This window comes from Epinephelus lanceolatus, chromosome 17 (genome assembly GCF_041903045.1).
Source record: "Epinephelus lanceolatus isolate andai-2023 chromosome 17, ASM4190304v1, whole genome shotgun sequence".
In the NCBI taxonomy this organism is placed as follows: domain Eukaryota; kingdom Metazoa; phylum Chordata; class Actinopteri; order Perciformes; family Serranidae; genus Epinephelus; species Epinephelus lanceolatus.
The window spans coordinates 40,517,501-40,534,366 of record NC_135750.1 but is presented as its reverse complement, the minus strand read 5'-3'; the positions used below and the strand labels follow the sequence as shown (position 1 = coordinate 40,534,366).

General features: G+C 41.1%; 1 protein-coding gene across 1 annotated transcript in view; it reads right to left on the bottom strand.

Moving 5' to 3' along the window:
* The window catches only part of atp6v1ba (ATPase, H+ transporting, lysosomal, V1 subunit B, member a), a 114,189-nt gene that overhangs the window by 30,876 nt on the left and 66,447 nt on the right, over positions 1-16,866 (bottom strand). Inside the window, exons 7-9 of the mRNA XM_033627980.2 lie at positions 9,256-9,357; positions 3,448-3,545; positions 1,886-2,009 (exon numbers count right to left, since the gene is read on the bottom strand). Of these exons, the coding sequence (XP_033483871.1) occupies positions 1,886-2,009; positions 3,448-3,545; positions 9,256-9,357 (324 nt within the window). The remainder of the gene's footprint in view (positions 1-1,885; positions 2,010-3,447; positions 3,546-9,255; positions 9,358-16,866) is intronic.

Sequence of the window (16,866 nt, the reverse complement as noted above, 5' to 3'; positions counted from 1 at the left end):
TTTTGCACATCTGAAAATGAATTAATAAAGTATTTAAAAAAAATAATCTAATCAGACATTCTTCAGATATCGCATTCACTCAGATGAGACAAACAAGGCCAGACTGACCTTGACCATTGACCTATGACCACCAAAATCTAATCATTTCATCGTTGAGTCCAAGTGGACATTTGTGCCAAATTTAAAGAAATTCCCTTGAGGTATTCTTGAGTTGTCCTGTTCACAAGAATGGGATGTACAGATTGACACATGGACCAACAGACACCTTGTAAACATAGTGGGTCTCATTCATGAAACGTGAGCAGAAGAAATTTGTGTGTAAACTGTTTGCAGACGGAAATTTACGTGCGTGTCCGCATTCATCAATGTTTTAGTAGCGCCGATCATTTCATGGCTACTAACAAAATCTACTCCTGCTCTTGACCACTCGTAGTGCTTGTGTCAATGTAGTAAAGCACATAAATATTGCTTGTCACTATTGGAAATTACAATTTTAATTCGTATTGCGCTCTGTTATGTACACAATACAGATGCCTTTGAAACACGTAATCTAAACATGACAAAATATTAAAAATATAACACATTTAGTTAAATTAGTTGGCAATTAGCAGGTTTAAGATCCAGATTAGGTTCATGATTGTGAATTATCTATGTAAATCCACTCAATAGATTACACGTTCTTTCTACATGTTGAATGATGATAATAAAAATATCCGTAAGGACAGCCGGATCACAGCCTCTTCGGCCATTCCCACTTCATTCAAAACCCCACAAACGAATCTTCTGTTTGTTTGGTGACCACTGTATTTTTTGTGTGTGCTTATAGGCCATAAGGTGAACGCAGTTATCGTTTCATCTCGTTCTGACATCTGGGGACTACACGATCTTTACTTCATAAAAAAGATCGATACATGTTCAGCTAATCAGCGGGAGTTCGTAGCTCATAACCCCGCAAGAGTCCTGTGATCGGGGTCGTAATTCGGCACTTGTTCCGTCTGAGCGTAATGATCTGTTCTGCCTGAGCGTTATTCGCTGGGTCGGTGGTGAAGTGGCGCACATGACTCGTGCTATGGACGGATGGACGGACAGACAGACAGCCACGTATGTTAAACAGGTAATACATCTGGCTACATCTTTCCCACATCAAATATCCGTGATCACCTACACCCGCGTGCGTAAAAGCGCACACAATTCCGTGTTCTCTCACCGCGGATGCTGAGATTTGATGGCCCGGTACTCATTGTAGCCCACTCTTAGATGTCGGTGTGGAAATCAGTTTCTGTGAGACTTTTTCTGATTCACCTTACGGCCTATTATGCGCTTCTTTGCCTCCAGTTTCATATCAAACCATTTACGCTTCACCTCTGACATGGTTCTTTGTACCACGGAGACAACATTAACAGCATCTGTTACCTCCCTCCAGGCCTTCGCTTTGTCTGTCCCTGTCACACCACTACTAACTAAAGAAAATAAAATGTTTTTTCTTAAGTCCACTTCACCCAAAATTATTTGATCTCCGCTTCGGAAAAATTCTTTTTTCTTTCTCTCTCTTTCTTTCGTTGCGCCATGACTGACAGGTCGACAGGATGCACCTACACCTCCTTATATGGTGGTCATTGGCTGTTCATGGGCGCGGATTTATGCTAATTGCTGATTACCGGGAGCGCGCTGTGACTTTACGATGGATTGGCATTCATGATCATACACACGTGTTTACGATCAAATCTGAGTTTCCCGCGGCGTTCCTGAATCCGGAGTAGGTTTTTAGTAGAGTAGGCTTTTATGTGCAAATCTACACACAGATTTACTCACTTTTCATGAATGAGACCCAGTGCCTCCAGCCATGACTTTCGCCAGCGTGGAGGCATAAAAATGGTAGTTGTACCTCTCTCAAAGCCTCAGCGTAGGAGCTCATGTCAGTCAGAATGACCAGAACGTGCTTCTCACACTGGTAAGCCAGGTACTCTGCTGAAGTCAGTGCCAGGCGAGGGGTGATGATGCGCTCGATGCTGATTGGTCACAGAAAAAGTAGGTTATTCTATTGTACACAAAGCAGGTCTAAATTTAACTCTACAAATCTATACTAGAGAAACTGCTTATACATTTTACATTTGAGAATATGAAGCCAATAAACATAACATTCTGTGTAGGGATGCACCGATATGGACTTTTTCAACCGATATGATAACCTATACTTACCTCCTTCTCAAAGTGTATAACCTGTAGTTTATGTACACCTGAGAGTAAGAAAGGCTAAGATGTAGTGAGAAAATGTGACTGATTTAATACACAAAAAATACAAAGAACAGTTCTGACTCTTCCATACCTGCCAACATTCGGCTATGCAAAAGAGGGAGATTTTCTGGAGTATTGTCAAATGGCCTCACCTCAAAGCCCCTGCCCCCTTAGAACACTACACTACAGACGAAAATAATGAATAGACTTTTAATCACTATTAAATTTACTGTTGACGGTAAGATAGAGGGAGATGATGAAGCCCAGTGTTACTGTGTAATTCTCTAGTGTCTTAGTTCAGTTCATAAACTAAACTGTAGAGTAAAGTCTCTGCTAACAGAGACAAACAGTGACTGCTGACTCATATAATTGGGCACATCACCAGGTCCGCCTTACATCTGGTGAAAACTGAACTTAGATAAACAAGCGGCTGTGTCTCTCACACACATGTAGCTAGAACGAGAGACATGCTGGGTTGCCAGGTAATGATACGAATAATTGCTAACTGCAGCATCACATGGCTAGCGGTTACTAAACAGTTTAATTATAATCATTATTATTAATAAAACAACAACAACAACTAAATAATAACAATTATTATTACAAATAATAATTTGTAAGTACAACAAAGTTGAACCTTTTAAAAGCTTGGTGTTGGATGTAAGCTACTGCTGCCAATTAGCACATGCTTACACCATGGAGAAGGTCCTTCGGTGTTGTGTCTAACCTGTGTCAGGTAGTCTGAGATCAGAACCTCGGCACAATCGTGTTGTCTTCCTCTGGAACTATTAAAGACGTCCACACCGCAACATGTTTTGCCCATCTGACAGCGTACTGCAGTTGTTGTTGTTGTTGTTGTTGTTGTTGTTCTCTGTGTTTATTGGTGGCTCAAACAAAGTTTAAAGGTACACATACCACCATCCACTATGTCGGGTGTGTAGATGCTGCCCTTAAGTTAAGTAAATGAAAGCAGTCTGGCTTCATATTATCGGTGTTATTTACCAGCTAGGATTTTAATTATCAAATAATGCATAATCATAAAAATGGCCCATTATTGACCGATAATTTATCGGTCTGATATATATGGTGCATCCCTAATTCTGTGTACAGAAAATCAGTCAGAATCAATAACTTAGAAAAACATATAAACACAAAGACTGACTGGTACAACCACTGTTTTCATTCTTGAGATCATTTCTGACTGAATCTTACGTGGGGTCATTGGCCAGGTTGAGGAAAAGGCAGACGTTGTCCATGGAGCCGTTCTCCTCAAAGTCAGACTTGAAGAAGCGGGCAGTTTCCATGTTGACCTGGCAGATGAATTATACAAGTTCATGATACAGAGGAACCTCAGATGAAAAATGGTAAAAAATGAGCCCTTTTTAGACATCAAATACATAACACTACTGGCTTCATGTGTCTGTTACAGCAAAGGAATGGAGCTACATTTGTTTCTTTATTATTCAATCAAGCAGAGTAGGTTTTGCAATCAAAAACAAGATTTGAGAGCAAAAGTATCAATATTGCAATCAAAAAATGTTTTTTTGCAAGTCAAAAAATGACTGATTAAAAAATGCAAATCCAAAAGTTTTGTTTGCAAATCCAAAAGTTTTGTTTGCAAATCCTAAAGTTGTGTTTGCGAGTCATTTTTTTCGTTTGCAAGTCAAAAAGCTTTGCTAGTAAAAAGTTGAACCTGGTGGGTGGGGCCTAAACTGAAAGTTGTAAGACACGTCTCTATTGGCCAGTCTCAATCGGAATAAGAGCTTGCAAAGCTTTTTTTTTCTTCTTCTCTCGGTTGGCGGATTGCAAACAATTCAAAGGTGCATACCTCCACCTACTGTACAAGAGTGTGCAACATCATGTCATTTAGCCTGTTTCTTAAATTCTACTCATCAGCCTAGTACGCTTACAAAGCAACATGGGAGTTCTGTAGTTCACGGGCGAGCTGTAGTGAAAATCAATTCTGAAACCGAAGTTTTTCGGCCTCCAGTTTCCAAAAAAAATTTGTCTACACGAGTGGTGTGATAAAAAAAAATATGATATCCACACGAAACCACAAAACCCGCTACCAAGTGATGTAATACACATGTCAAAGCAGTAGGTGGCGATGCCCACTCAATTGTGACATTATTGTATGCATATATCGATTTTGTATCTACAGATACCATACAGATACCCCCCATTCAATTTAAAGCAGAACTGATTTGAGTAAAGGCACGAGAGCAAATCTGAGTATATAAACGGTTGGTTCTTCAGTTTGCAGATACACCTAGAGTAAAGCTACTGAAGACCAGCAAAACCACAGTTTGTTTTCATTTATTCTTTCAGGTGGGTAAATGTCACCTAAGCACCTTCAGATTTTATCAGTAGTGTACCCTTAATAGATAACTTGTTTATATAGTTTGTATTGTGCTTCGTAATATTGTTTGAACTGTAACGTAAGGTAACTGCATATGAGTGGATGCAACCGTCACTAATGCTAGCGTAGTTCCTCAGGGATTTACGCTGTTATTACTTTCATTTTGACACTCTGACCCGTGACAACACATTAGCTAAGGTTGTAAGGACTGTAACTGTTGGTAGCTGTTGTTGATTTTGTTTAAATATGTTGAATTAGAAGTTTATAGGTTATTGTTTGTCGGAAGATTGAGCTAAGCTAACTAATGCTAACGTCAGCTGTCACTTGTTGCCATAGCAACGGTAAACATTCACACACAGGATAAGTTCAGAATCAAGCTTCATTGTAAATATAGTTAAGATACATTGTATTTAACACAGGATGTGGGATTTTAGTAGTTAGTAAACTTTTAGAAAAGAGCTATTTACCATCGCTCTGACGTCAAACAATGGAGACAGATAATAAAATACTGTGGTTATCCCAACACTCTACAACAACAAACAGCCAAATCACATAGAATAATACACGGTTTCAGAAGTACACGGGTCCATGTGCCTAATAATAGCAAGAATGTTTTATTTACACTGGTGCATGTAGATTGCTTTTGTTTAGCCAGGGCAGAACTATTCAACGGTGTAACAGTCACTACCATCGTTGCCCCGGGGTGTAGCAGTAATGCCGACTGTCAAGCGTTTCCAGTGGGAGAGAGGGAATTTTGGGTGTAGCCCGCTCTGTATGTATGAAGCCACGTCAATCCCACCAATAGAAACTCTTCTCTCATCCATCAGTGTAGGCCCCACCCATTAAGTGCAGTTGAACTTGCAAGCAAAACTTTAACTCGCAAGCAAAGAGGACTGATCTGCAAGCAAAACTTTTTAACTCGCAAGCAAACGTTTTTAACTCACAAGCAAAGAGGACTGATCTGCATGCAAAACTTTTTAACTCGCAAGCAAAGAGGACTGATTAGTGTTGTCAGGGTACCAAAATTGGGACCCACTGTGCGATACCAATGAAAATATCATGGTTCTGAGTAGTATCACGATACCACAGCAAAAATGAGGCAGATGTGCCTTTTGTCATTTATAAAAAGATAAATCACTTTTCTATAATACATAAATGATATTTCAATAGAATAAATTACTTATTGACTTATTCATACTTCAAAAACAGCATCAAAGGGGGGAATCAAAATAAAATAAATAAATAAAATATAAATCAACCAGCCACCCTCCTCCCCTAATGAACAGTCCCTAAAGTGCGGTGAGGTTTGTGGACCGTTACTGACACAAAGACAGAAATGTGAAAGGCTCGTTTCTCCTCTGATACATCACATACCTGTGTTCGGCTGGCTCGGCTGTTCAGGTACTACTGGGCAGTCATGACACCAAGAAGAGGATATTATTGGAGCCGACTTCTCCGCCAGTAAGCCAATGGCTGCCGTATTTGACAGGAATACATTACTGTCTGTGTCTGTGACCCCCGTTCAACCCACAACCGATGGGTTTCGCCTTTCGTTTCTGCTGCTGGTTGAAATCTGTAGGCTGCTCGCACAGCGTGCTGAATGATTTAAGCCTATTTTGCTCGCTCAAAACTATTTTTAGTCGCAAATGCGAGTGCCGGGATGGACGGATCGCCACACTGCCGATATTTTATTCCGCCCATCACGGCACGCCATATGATTGCGTTATCAAAACACGCCGCTATTATTCGGTGTTGCTTATTCCACCAAATACCGAATGTGTGTTTTTTGGCAATATTCGGCCGAATATATTCAGTTACCGAATATTCGGTGCATCCCTAGCTTTAACATACTTAAAAACTCACCAATTTTTGCATCCACTTCAGTCTCCGTGTGATATTGCTTTTGTTGGTGGGTGAGACAAAATGACTTGGCCACGCTCCTTAAACAGCAGCCCCCGCAGCATGTTTCATCAACATACACGAAAATCGGTACATACCTGTATCATGCCCAGATGCACAAAAAAGTCTCTTGGACCCATTGCCTAAACCCAACAGGAAGTCTGCCATTTTGAATTCCGGGGTCATTTTTTGCGTTTCACACGTGTTGTGATTTAACAAACTTGTCCTACAGATTTGATCAGATTGGCTCCATACGTGGTTTACGTGAGCCTGACCACCTTGTGACCAAAAGTTATTAGAGGATCTGCCCAATGTTGAATGGCGTGCCTGCTACGGAACGCTGTATTTTGAGGTCTTGCCATGAAAAACGGAATTGCTATAACTGTGGCGTAAATGGTCCAATCTCCACCAAACTTCACATCATTCACATTAGTCCCGCCCTGAACATATTTACATAACCACATTTCCTGATAGTCTTAGCACCACCTAGTGGCGAAAGGAAATGACATGTTTTACACTTTAACCTGCTCCTCCTGAACGGTTGACCATATCCATCTCAAATGTGGTCATAAAGGCCTTAAGACCTTGGTTATGTTATATTGTGAAGATGGCATTATGTCACCAAAAGGCGTCGCCATAACGGCACGGCGAAGCTGGATGTTTCACCAAAACACTGGAAATGGCATTAACTTAAGTGTTCTTGATTCAATCTGCCTGAAACTTAACACACTACTTAATAGTCTAGGTCTGGACATGTGATGTGAGTTTCGTGGCATGGGCGTGGCAAAATGGCTTGGCCATGCCCTTTAAAGTGGAGCCCCAGCCGCATCATATAACTTGGGCGTAAATGGTCCGATGTCCACCAAACTTCACATGATTCATATTAGTCCCGCCCTGAACACATTTATATGACAATATACCATGATAGTCGTAGTGCCACCTAGTGGCGAAAGGAAGTACTTATCAGACACTTATCTTTGGATTAACCTGAAATTTCATATGCTGTGGTCTATATCTGATGTACACAAGCATGACATATCATTAGTGTCTATGTGTGCTGCAGAGAGTTTAATTTTGATGTCTCGCCATTAAACAGGAAATTGCTATAATTTTGGTCTAAATGATCCGATCTCCATCAAACTTCAGATGATTCATATTAGTCATGCCCTGAAAACATTTATATGACCATATTTCCTGATACTCATAGTGCCACCTAGTGGCGACAGGAAGTAGGTCTCATCAAACACCTATCTTTCGATTTATCTGAAAGTTAAATGCTGTGTATATTTGATGTATAAAAACATGACGTATAATTAGTGCGCTCTCCAACTCCCTCTAGTGGAAAGAGGAAGTGATAAAAAATGTGAAATCTGTCATTCCAGCACTGTATCAAGGATATGCCAAGTCACTCCTGCATGCGGTGTCTACCTTTGACAGAAATTAACTGACACGTCAGAAGGAGGGCTCCCAAGACGACTTCACACCCATTCAGCCCTGGTCCCACCTGACCCTAATGACTCACATTGTGGCCAGGTGGGTCAACGACTCACATTGTGACCTTAACGACTCTGAAACCAAGAGCTCACATGACCCCTACAACTCTGCAAGGGTTCCCACCCACACAGGGTTTATAGCCTGCAACTTCGTACCAGTCATTTAGAACTGAAGAAGCTTCTTGGATGAGAGGCGAAACGTCTTCAAGAAACGCAAGCAAGTCCAGTTGTCTACGATATAGCACTTACGATTACCATGACCTGGATGACTAAGAATCTTACTCCTGGACAGCTACAGGCTACAACAAAGTAAAGAAGCTTGTGGCTGGATATGTGGTGGATGAAATGTTGCTCCATGAGTGACTCTGTCTTTCGAGCAGAGCCTCAGGAAAATACTTGTCACAGGCAACGGAACTCCCCCAGGTAAATAGACGCTATCTAGCCTTAGCTACACTTAACGGCGATTACCCTGACATTCACACAGAGGCACAAATCTCAATCTGGGGAGATACGCAAATACCAATGTTATGGAGTGTAAAGGAAAAGTAATTTAATGAGTAGTGTAACAAATTACTGTTGCCAGGGAGTAATAAGTAATGTTATTACTTTTAAAAGAGTAATGACTAATGAGTAATATATTACATTTTTAGAGTAACAAGCCCAACACTGGTCCACACAGTTTAATATACTAAGGCGTCATACTTGCGTTTGGCCACGTTGTCGAGCTACAGTAGCCTGCTGTCCCTGTCAAGTAGCTGTCCATTAGTCAATCACTCTACAGCAGGAAATGCCACTTCAAAATAACAAAAATGTGCCAGACATTTACTGTACTTAAAAATAAAATGTGTTTTTTAAAAACATCACATATTCACAAGTCACTTGCAGTCCATTCAGAATTGACCCACTTTTGGACCTCGACCCAACAGTTGGGTACCACTGATCTAGAATATCATTATACTAGAGTCACAGTCGAAGGACTTACAACAGAGAGGAGGAGCAGCTGAGGAGGTGAGAACCTGATACTGCAGGGCCGACAGTGTTAAAGGGCTTGTTGAATTAGTAAGCTGTCTACATGGCTAGGGGATATGCTCAGAGGTGCAGAAGAAACAAGAAGGACTTAAGGTTAAATCACCTGGTGAATAAAAGACAGAAAACAGAGTGGGAGTAAAGGGACAGGGCGTCACGTCAGTTTAAAAGGGGATTACAGTCACAGATGTGGGGTCGGGGGAAACACAAGTTTCCACTGAACACTGCAGTTTCTCTCCTTACCCCCATGGCTGCGAAAACAATGGCAAAGTTCTCAGCACTGTAGTCCATCACATCCTTGGTCTTCTGTACCAGGCCGGCCTGGCGACAGATCTGGGCAGCAATCTGGGAATCAAGAAAACAAACAGTAAGATTTTAACAATGGAGAGATCTTGAGGTCAACACACGGTCTTTGATAACATAGCCTACTTCCTTTGCACATTTTAATCCTATTGTAAGGAAATTATTTATTATTGTTTTATCTATTTTGAGATTGAATTCTTCAGTAGGAGATGATAGGCTTGGAGTCCATTACCATTCATACAAGAGGGTGACCATCCCACCCCCACACAAAACACCCTTGTCCTGTCCCAGTCCTGGAAGAATGACAGCTGTCCCCTCCCATTCTCATGTTGTGTTTTTAAAAAACACAGAAAATAGCATTTATTCATATTAGAATGACATATTTATTTAGAAAAACTAAGCATATCCAATTAACTATACTGTATAGCATAAGGCTGAAATAACTCCTGACAGCTTAAACAAATATACTGTACATATTAATGCTATATTTTTTAAAGTATATTTTTCTCATTTTATTTTAACTGTTCTATTGTATATTTATGTTCTAGACTACTGCAGGACTTTGCCTTTAATTTGATTTCCTCTGAATAGGCACGTTCATTGTTTGTACCACACACCCAGGCAAATTTCTTGTAAGTAAAAACATACTTGGTAATAAAAATTTATGATAATGATTTTAACTGCTACAACAATGTGGCAAATAACTAGCACATAGTCCATTAGCTGGATGCCAACATATGATAGAAATTAGAGGATCAGTATTAGGTAATAAAATGACAATTTTCTTGTTCTAACATGGGTTTTTGTGTGATATTTTCATGTTATAAAAACATGTTTTTTATGCTATAACAATACGTTGTTTTTTTTGTTATAACAAGGAAAGTTTCTTGTTGTAACGGTGGGTGGGCGGGCCCTCCTGCCCCGCCTGTCTGGGGTGTGTCTCTGGCTCTCTGGGGGTGCCGGCCATTGCCGCCCTGGGTCCTTGGGCCTGCGTGGTGTCCTGCGGCCTCTGCGGCTCCCTGGTCTTGGGGTCTGGGCGCTCCTGCGGTCTTGGGGTGCCATACCGCCCCCCTTCCCCCGCAGGGCTGGCCCTGGACCCTGGTGATGGTTTTCATAAACACATTGGGAGGGTTCAAATACACGCATGCATGTTTGATACTTCAGCTCTGTGACGCATCGCAAAGAACCGATGGGATCACTCCAAAGGGGCCCACTTGCTTCTCAAACCTACCACACCGCGCTGGCAACTCTTCTCTGCAATCGGGCTTTCCCCCTCCACCAAGACTCTCACATTTTTGGTGTTCAGTATAGACTTCTCTTTTGTTTTTGTTTTTCAGTACAGTATAGTAGACATGTATATGTTTATTTTTGATAATCTGCATGGAGCACAACCACCTCAAGGCCACAATACATCAGCTACACTGCCTGTTCTCCCCTGTTTTTTTTTGTTTGTTTGTTTATTTGTTTGTTTGTTTTTCCTCCTTCTTCTCCGCATGCACTGTCACTATATAACTCAGGACTTAAGCACCTGCCCCCTCCCCCTTGCTTGTTTCCTTACTTTCCCCTTGACACACTTTGGTGTATCACGGCCCTCTCTGACTCATATTAGGAAGTTTTTCCAATAAAGTCTGTAAGGCTAGTCTCCAGGGAGGGTGGGTGACGGTCACAACCACGCATTATGGGTATAAAATACTTGACTGCAAGATTAACAGTGCATCAATCTTCACAAGAAGCTTACACCCTTTAGTGGTGCTAAGCTATGAAGACCAATGCAGACAAGTAGGAAGGGAAAAAAAAAAAAAAAAAAAAAAAAAGATTGTTGTTATGATTCCTGTCCCATCTGCTGCTGTTTAACAGTCCTTGTTTAAATGTGTCTTTGAACTGTGTGTATTGTTGAGCAAAGTTGGGACAGACAATAAAGGTCTATCAACATCCATCCATCCATCCATTCAATACTTCAAAGTAAATCAGTTCATTGTTGGTTCAAGTCTTTGCATGGAATTAGATAATAAAATAAATATAGAATATCAGCTTGAGTTTAAAAGGCTTAATACATACAACTTATCTAGTCTCAATATCTAAACCCATTTGCTCTTTGACAAACCAATTTCTCTACTGAAACTAAGAAATGAAGCAGAATGAAGAGTCTGTGTGATACTTGCATTTGTGAAATGAAAGAGGAATTTCACGCCTATCACATAATGTCACGGCCAGTGTGTTGATCTGGCCTGACCTCTCCATGCACCCTGAGCTCAGGCACCTGGCCCATTGAGGACACCACCACATGAATGACCTGTGTGACATGTGCTTCATTAAACAATGAGCCAAGTTTTCACACCATCCTGAGGGCATGACCAGAGGGTCATCATTAGGCAGACAACACACGCTGTGGTTATTTGGCCACTTCCACAGTGGGACCCTTTTGATCATTCATTTTCAAACTGCAGATGAGATTAGGGTTGACAGCTGTATTTATGTTCATAACACAATAATCTATTAAAGAAACTGATGCTATGACAGATTTGCTCAGTAAATTTTCATTATAAAACTAGTTAGGCCGAGCAATAGGTGCCTCAGTGTTTTTACCTACCACTTAGACATTAAAGCTGCATTCACTGATTTTTCACGACAGAAGCTGAAGAGCCAGATATTTTTCTCAAGAGTTGCTGAATGTCTCACTTTTACCCCTTTTCCACCAACATGGAACCAGTTCCACTCCGGTTCCCACATCTAATTTTGAACCATTCAGAGCATTTTGACCAAAAGTAAATTGGTTCAGAACTCCAAAAGTTGGTCTCAGCTGGAACCAAAAAGTCACAAGTTTTCCTTGACTTGAGGTGTGAACCGTGACAACATCAGTGGGTGTGTCATTTTCTACAGGTTGGACAAAGAGGATGGAGAAGGTGACAACAGTAATCTAGTCAGCAGGGGTGTAAGAATACACATATTCGTATTAAGCTGTTTGGTACGGGGCTTTTGCTATGGTACGCATTACAAACATTGAACTATCCTATTACACTTGGAAAATAAAATTTAGAGCTTAAACTGTTAAATATAATGTTGTCAGTGCCACCACGCTCAATAAGGCAGCCCATGGGTCGGAACAGGCAACATGCTGTCCCCCTCCCACCCCCAAACCAGAACATTCTACTCCAGTAAGACTACGCTAAGCTAGCTTGCTGGTTAGTAACACCATCATCAGACCAGAAATAGAAGATCCTGTGTTAACCTACAGTTCTGCTGTTTGGACACACTTCAGTTCCACTGTGAATTACAAGGACTATAGTGAGAGAGTGTGGTGGATAAAAAACATGCCAAGCCAAACAATTTGCCGCCTCATAGCTACAGACTCTCCTAAGCAGCTAACCCAGCGACACAGTAACATACACAACCCCAAAGCCAAAGCACAAGCCACCACACAGCTACAGAATGTCTTCAGCAGCTAACCCAGCAGCACAGTAACATATTTGACCTCCGAACTGAAGCACCTGCTGCCACATGGTGGCAGCCTCTCATCAGCAGTCAAGCCAACAGCACATATAGTGAAGACAAAAGCACCCTCTGAACCAGGGAATGAGAGCTGCTGCCTTGCATTAGCCTCTTGTTCAGCAGCTAATGTTAGCACAAAGCACACATCCACAGCACAGAGCAGTAACTGTCAGCATGCTGAGTAGCTGATTTGGCTAGAAAGACACCCCCAAATTCCACCAGATGCGTGTTGGTTACGTCTGCGCCTCGGAACGGCCTCTGAGCTGATACGTTTCAATTCTAGTCAATGTGTGTGCTTCCACCGGCTGCGGCTGTGCTGCGTTCCGGCTCCGTCACAGCTGCGGCGCTCCGGAGCCCTCCGCAACAGATATGCAGGACTTCTATTTTTCAGCACAGAGCAGATCGTGCAGGGCAGGAAGTCGTGCACATAAACAAAATAAAACATCCGGTTAATTTTCAAAATAAAATACACAGTGTTCACGGCAGATCATATTTCCCTGCACTACACCTTGAAAATGTCATAATGGGCGGAGGCAGGCCTGAAGTCAACAGGTCAGAGGTTTTCAGACGTCATTTCACCCCGATGACACCATGGACAAGGAGATGTTAATCATGGAGGTGCACCGAGATGTCTTCCTACTACTCCTCTGGTTTTGTGGTTCTGTTTATAGAAACTACACCTTGTTATATCGCGCGATTATGCGTGAATTCGCGAGATCTCGTGGGTCCTCGTGACTTCCGCTGTCTGGCGGAGCTGCACCGCTACGCACAGCAAACGCAGCCGATGGGTGCTGATGGACGGCGGAGCATGCAGTGGATAACCAGCACAGCTGTTCGGCAACAGACACCCAGTGGAATTCCGGCATGAAAGGTTCTTAGTGAGTTTCAAGGTGGACACCCAAGATTAGTTTTACCAATTCAGTATCTGACCAAATGCCTCTTGTTATGTTCCTGTGTTATGACATTGAGTAATGGCCAGAAAAGTGTTTTAGGCAGAAAATTATGATGTCACAGTGAAATTAACTTGTGACCTTTTGGATACGTAATGCCATAAAAACATGTTTTGTGAGCTCACACTGACCTTTGATCACAAAATTCTAATCAGTTCATTCTTGAGTCCAAGTGGATGTTTGTGCCAGGGTGTTCTTGTGATATCACACTCACAAGAATTAGACAGACGCAAGGTCACGGTAACCTTGACCTTTGACCACAAAATTCATATCAGTTCATTGTTAAGTCCTAGGTGATATCTGTGCCAAAACTGTAGAAATTCCCTCAAGGCCTTCTTGTGATATCACATTCACGAGAATGGGACGGACATACAGACATCATATGCATGTATGGACAGACGGACAACCTGAAGACATTATGTCTCTGAGCATGAATAAAGATGTCACAAATTCTTTTGAGATTTTACAATGCAATATCAGAAAGATTCATAAAACCCTAATTCTCATGTCTTAGCATTTAAGTGACTTTTTAAAGATATCTTTAAGACATTTTAAGTAGTGCTGCATGATTAATCTAATCACAGCTGCAATTGTGATGTCAGGCTGTGTGATTACATACCCGCATAAAAGGCTGCAATTTGCAATGTAATGTAAATAAATGTTTACGTGTGTGTCTGTGAACGTGACTACCTCTCCTTTATTGTGTGGAGATTGTTGACATTACGCCCACAAGCTATCCCGGTGTGTGCAGCCTGTATGGTCATGTGACTACCTGGCGTGCAGCAGTGACCAACATGGATGCTGAAGAAGAGCATGAGCACGACCAAGAACAGGCTGAGTTGGTGGCGGAAAAAAAATGCAATGCCTATTATATGGCGATACTTTGGATTCAAGTATGGCGATGTTGAACAGAAAGATGTGCTGTGTAAATCTTGCAAAGTTAAAGTCGCCACGTCCCGCGGCAACACGACTAATCTATATCAGCACTTGAGACAGCACAGAGAAAAGTACGGACTTATTTATTGTTCTAGTTGTACTTACTGTTTAGAGAAATGCCTCCAGAAAGGCCTTCAAGCTGTAACATAAAGTGCCACAGCCTTTGCACTTTTAAGGACTGCCTTTGTTATATTGACCGACAGGCACTGTCTGTTTGCACATTGCAGAAATGCTTTTATTTTTTTACTGTACAATTTTTTTTTTAAATTAAATAATAGTTCTTGAAAGGTTTACCAAAATGCTTTTGTACTTTGCAGTGCTCTACAATCTTTTTGTCTTTTTAAGCACTACTTAATAGGTTTACAAAAATGCCTGCAGAAAGGCCTTTAAGTTCACAATAATGTCACTGTATTACTTTGCCAGAATACCTTTATTTTCAAAAAAGGAAAAACTTTTTATTTATTTGAAAATATTATTTGGAAAACAGTACTGTAAAAACTTCAGGTTTTGTAATTTTATGCTACTTAATATTTGTATGTTTTGCATCGGGAAATAAACACTTCAATCGTTATTCTCTGCATTTTCCTTGATAATCAAGCAAGAAGCAAGGGGCAGCAGTAGCTCAGTCCATAGGGACTTGGGTTGGGAACCGGAGGGTCGCCTGTTCGAGTCCCCGTCCGGACCAAAATATGGAGTGTGGACTGGTGGCTGGAGAGGGGCCAGTTCACCTCCTGGGCACTGCCGACGTGCCCTTGAGCAAGGCACCGAACCCCCCAACCGCTCGGGGCGCTTCACCAAGGGCAGCCCCCTCACTCTGACATCTCTCTACTTTGTGCATGTATAGGTCCTGTTTGTGCATGTGTGTGTCTTTCGGACCTGTGTGTAATTGACAAGCAAGAGTGAAAACATTGAATTTCTCCTCAGGGGGATTAATAAAGTAAATAAACTTAACTTAAACTTAAGACTCATGATACCATTTATTTATTATATTGTAATCACAATCGCAATATTGTCCACTAAAATCGCAATCGCACATTTTTATCAAATTGTGCAGCACTAATTTTAATTCCAATTAAGGCCTTATTTTTAGATGAACAAATTCCATGCTCTTTATGAGTTTTTAAGGATCCACAGGAACCCTGTTCTATGATAGTCCAGAACAGACAAATTTAAGCACCGGCTCTAGATATGGCCACATGTGTTTTTGCATCTGACGCTACTGCCGCTTGGCAAACACAAGTTTCAGTTCTGCAACCGTACCACTATATGCCACAAAATAAAACACAGTGGAACTTTAACTGCTCATATTTTTACAGAAACTTAGATGTCTATGAGTTCATTTTAATATTTCTACTTGCATTTTGGAGACAGTTAATGGTTGCAGATAAAAATTAAGTATAAACATAGACTTGTTCCCTGTGTCAAGGTGCTATATATTTGGCTGTTATAATAACTTTAGATAAGGTTTTAGTGGATATCAAAACATCTCCAAAAATACATAAGGAAATATAATGCTTTAACTGACTGACAACTGCAAACCATTGTGAGACAATAATACATTAAATTTTGTCCCTGAGCATTGATGTGTACAGGATTGTAGGAGTGGAAAGAAGAATACAAGGGTCAACATTGGTTTCTAAAACCTCTTTTTTAGCTGAAGAGCATGAAGAACAGCCATGGTCTATCACATAAGAAACCTCAATTGTGCTGAAGTGCTTCAGTAAATTGAATCAATCAATATTGTTTTGCCAGATACAATGGAGTTGTCTTCGTGGCCATTGTTTATTTCATTTTATTTAATTTTTTTGCCTTGGGACAATTTCCAAAGCTGTCCTACTTAAACTAGTGGGTTGTGACAAAAACCTCCATTTCGCTGGAAATAACACATCACTCTCTTTCTTTAAGTATGACCTGATCTTGTTGGCTTTCCACTCAGCTACAATAAAGCCATGTGTGCCACACAGCTGTCTGTCACAATGATTAAACCAGACACTGGAGCAGAAGCCAGAGCTCAGTGAATGCTATACAGGAATGATGAGTTTGGTTGAAGTTTTGCTTTCTTTGAAGGGTGAAATAGCAATCCCATAAACACTGGTTTGGCTGTTTCTGTGTTTTTAACATTGCCATTATTTAAATGCAGACAGGTCATGTAGGAACTATAACCACAGCACCTACC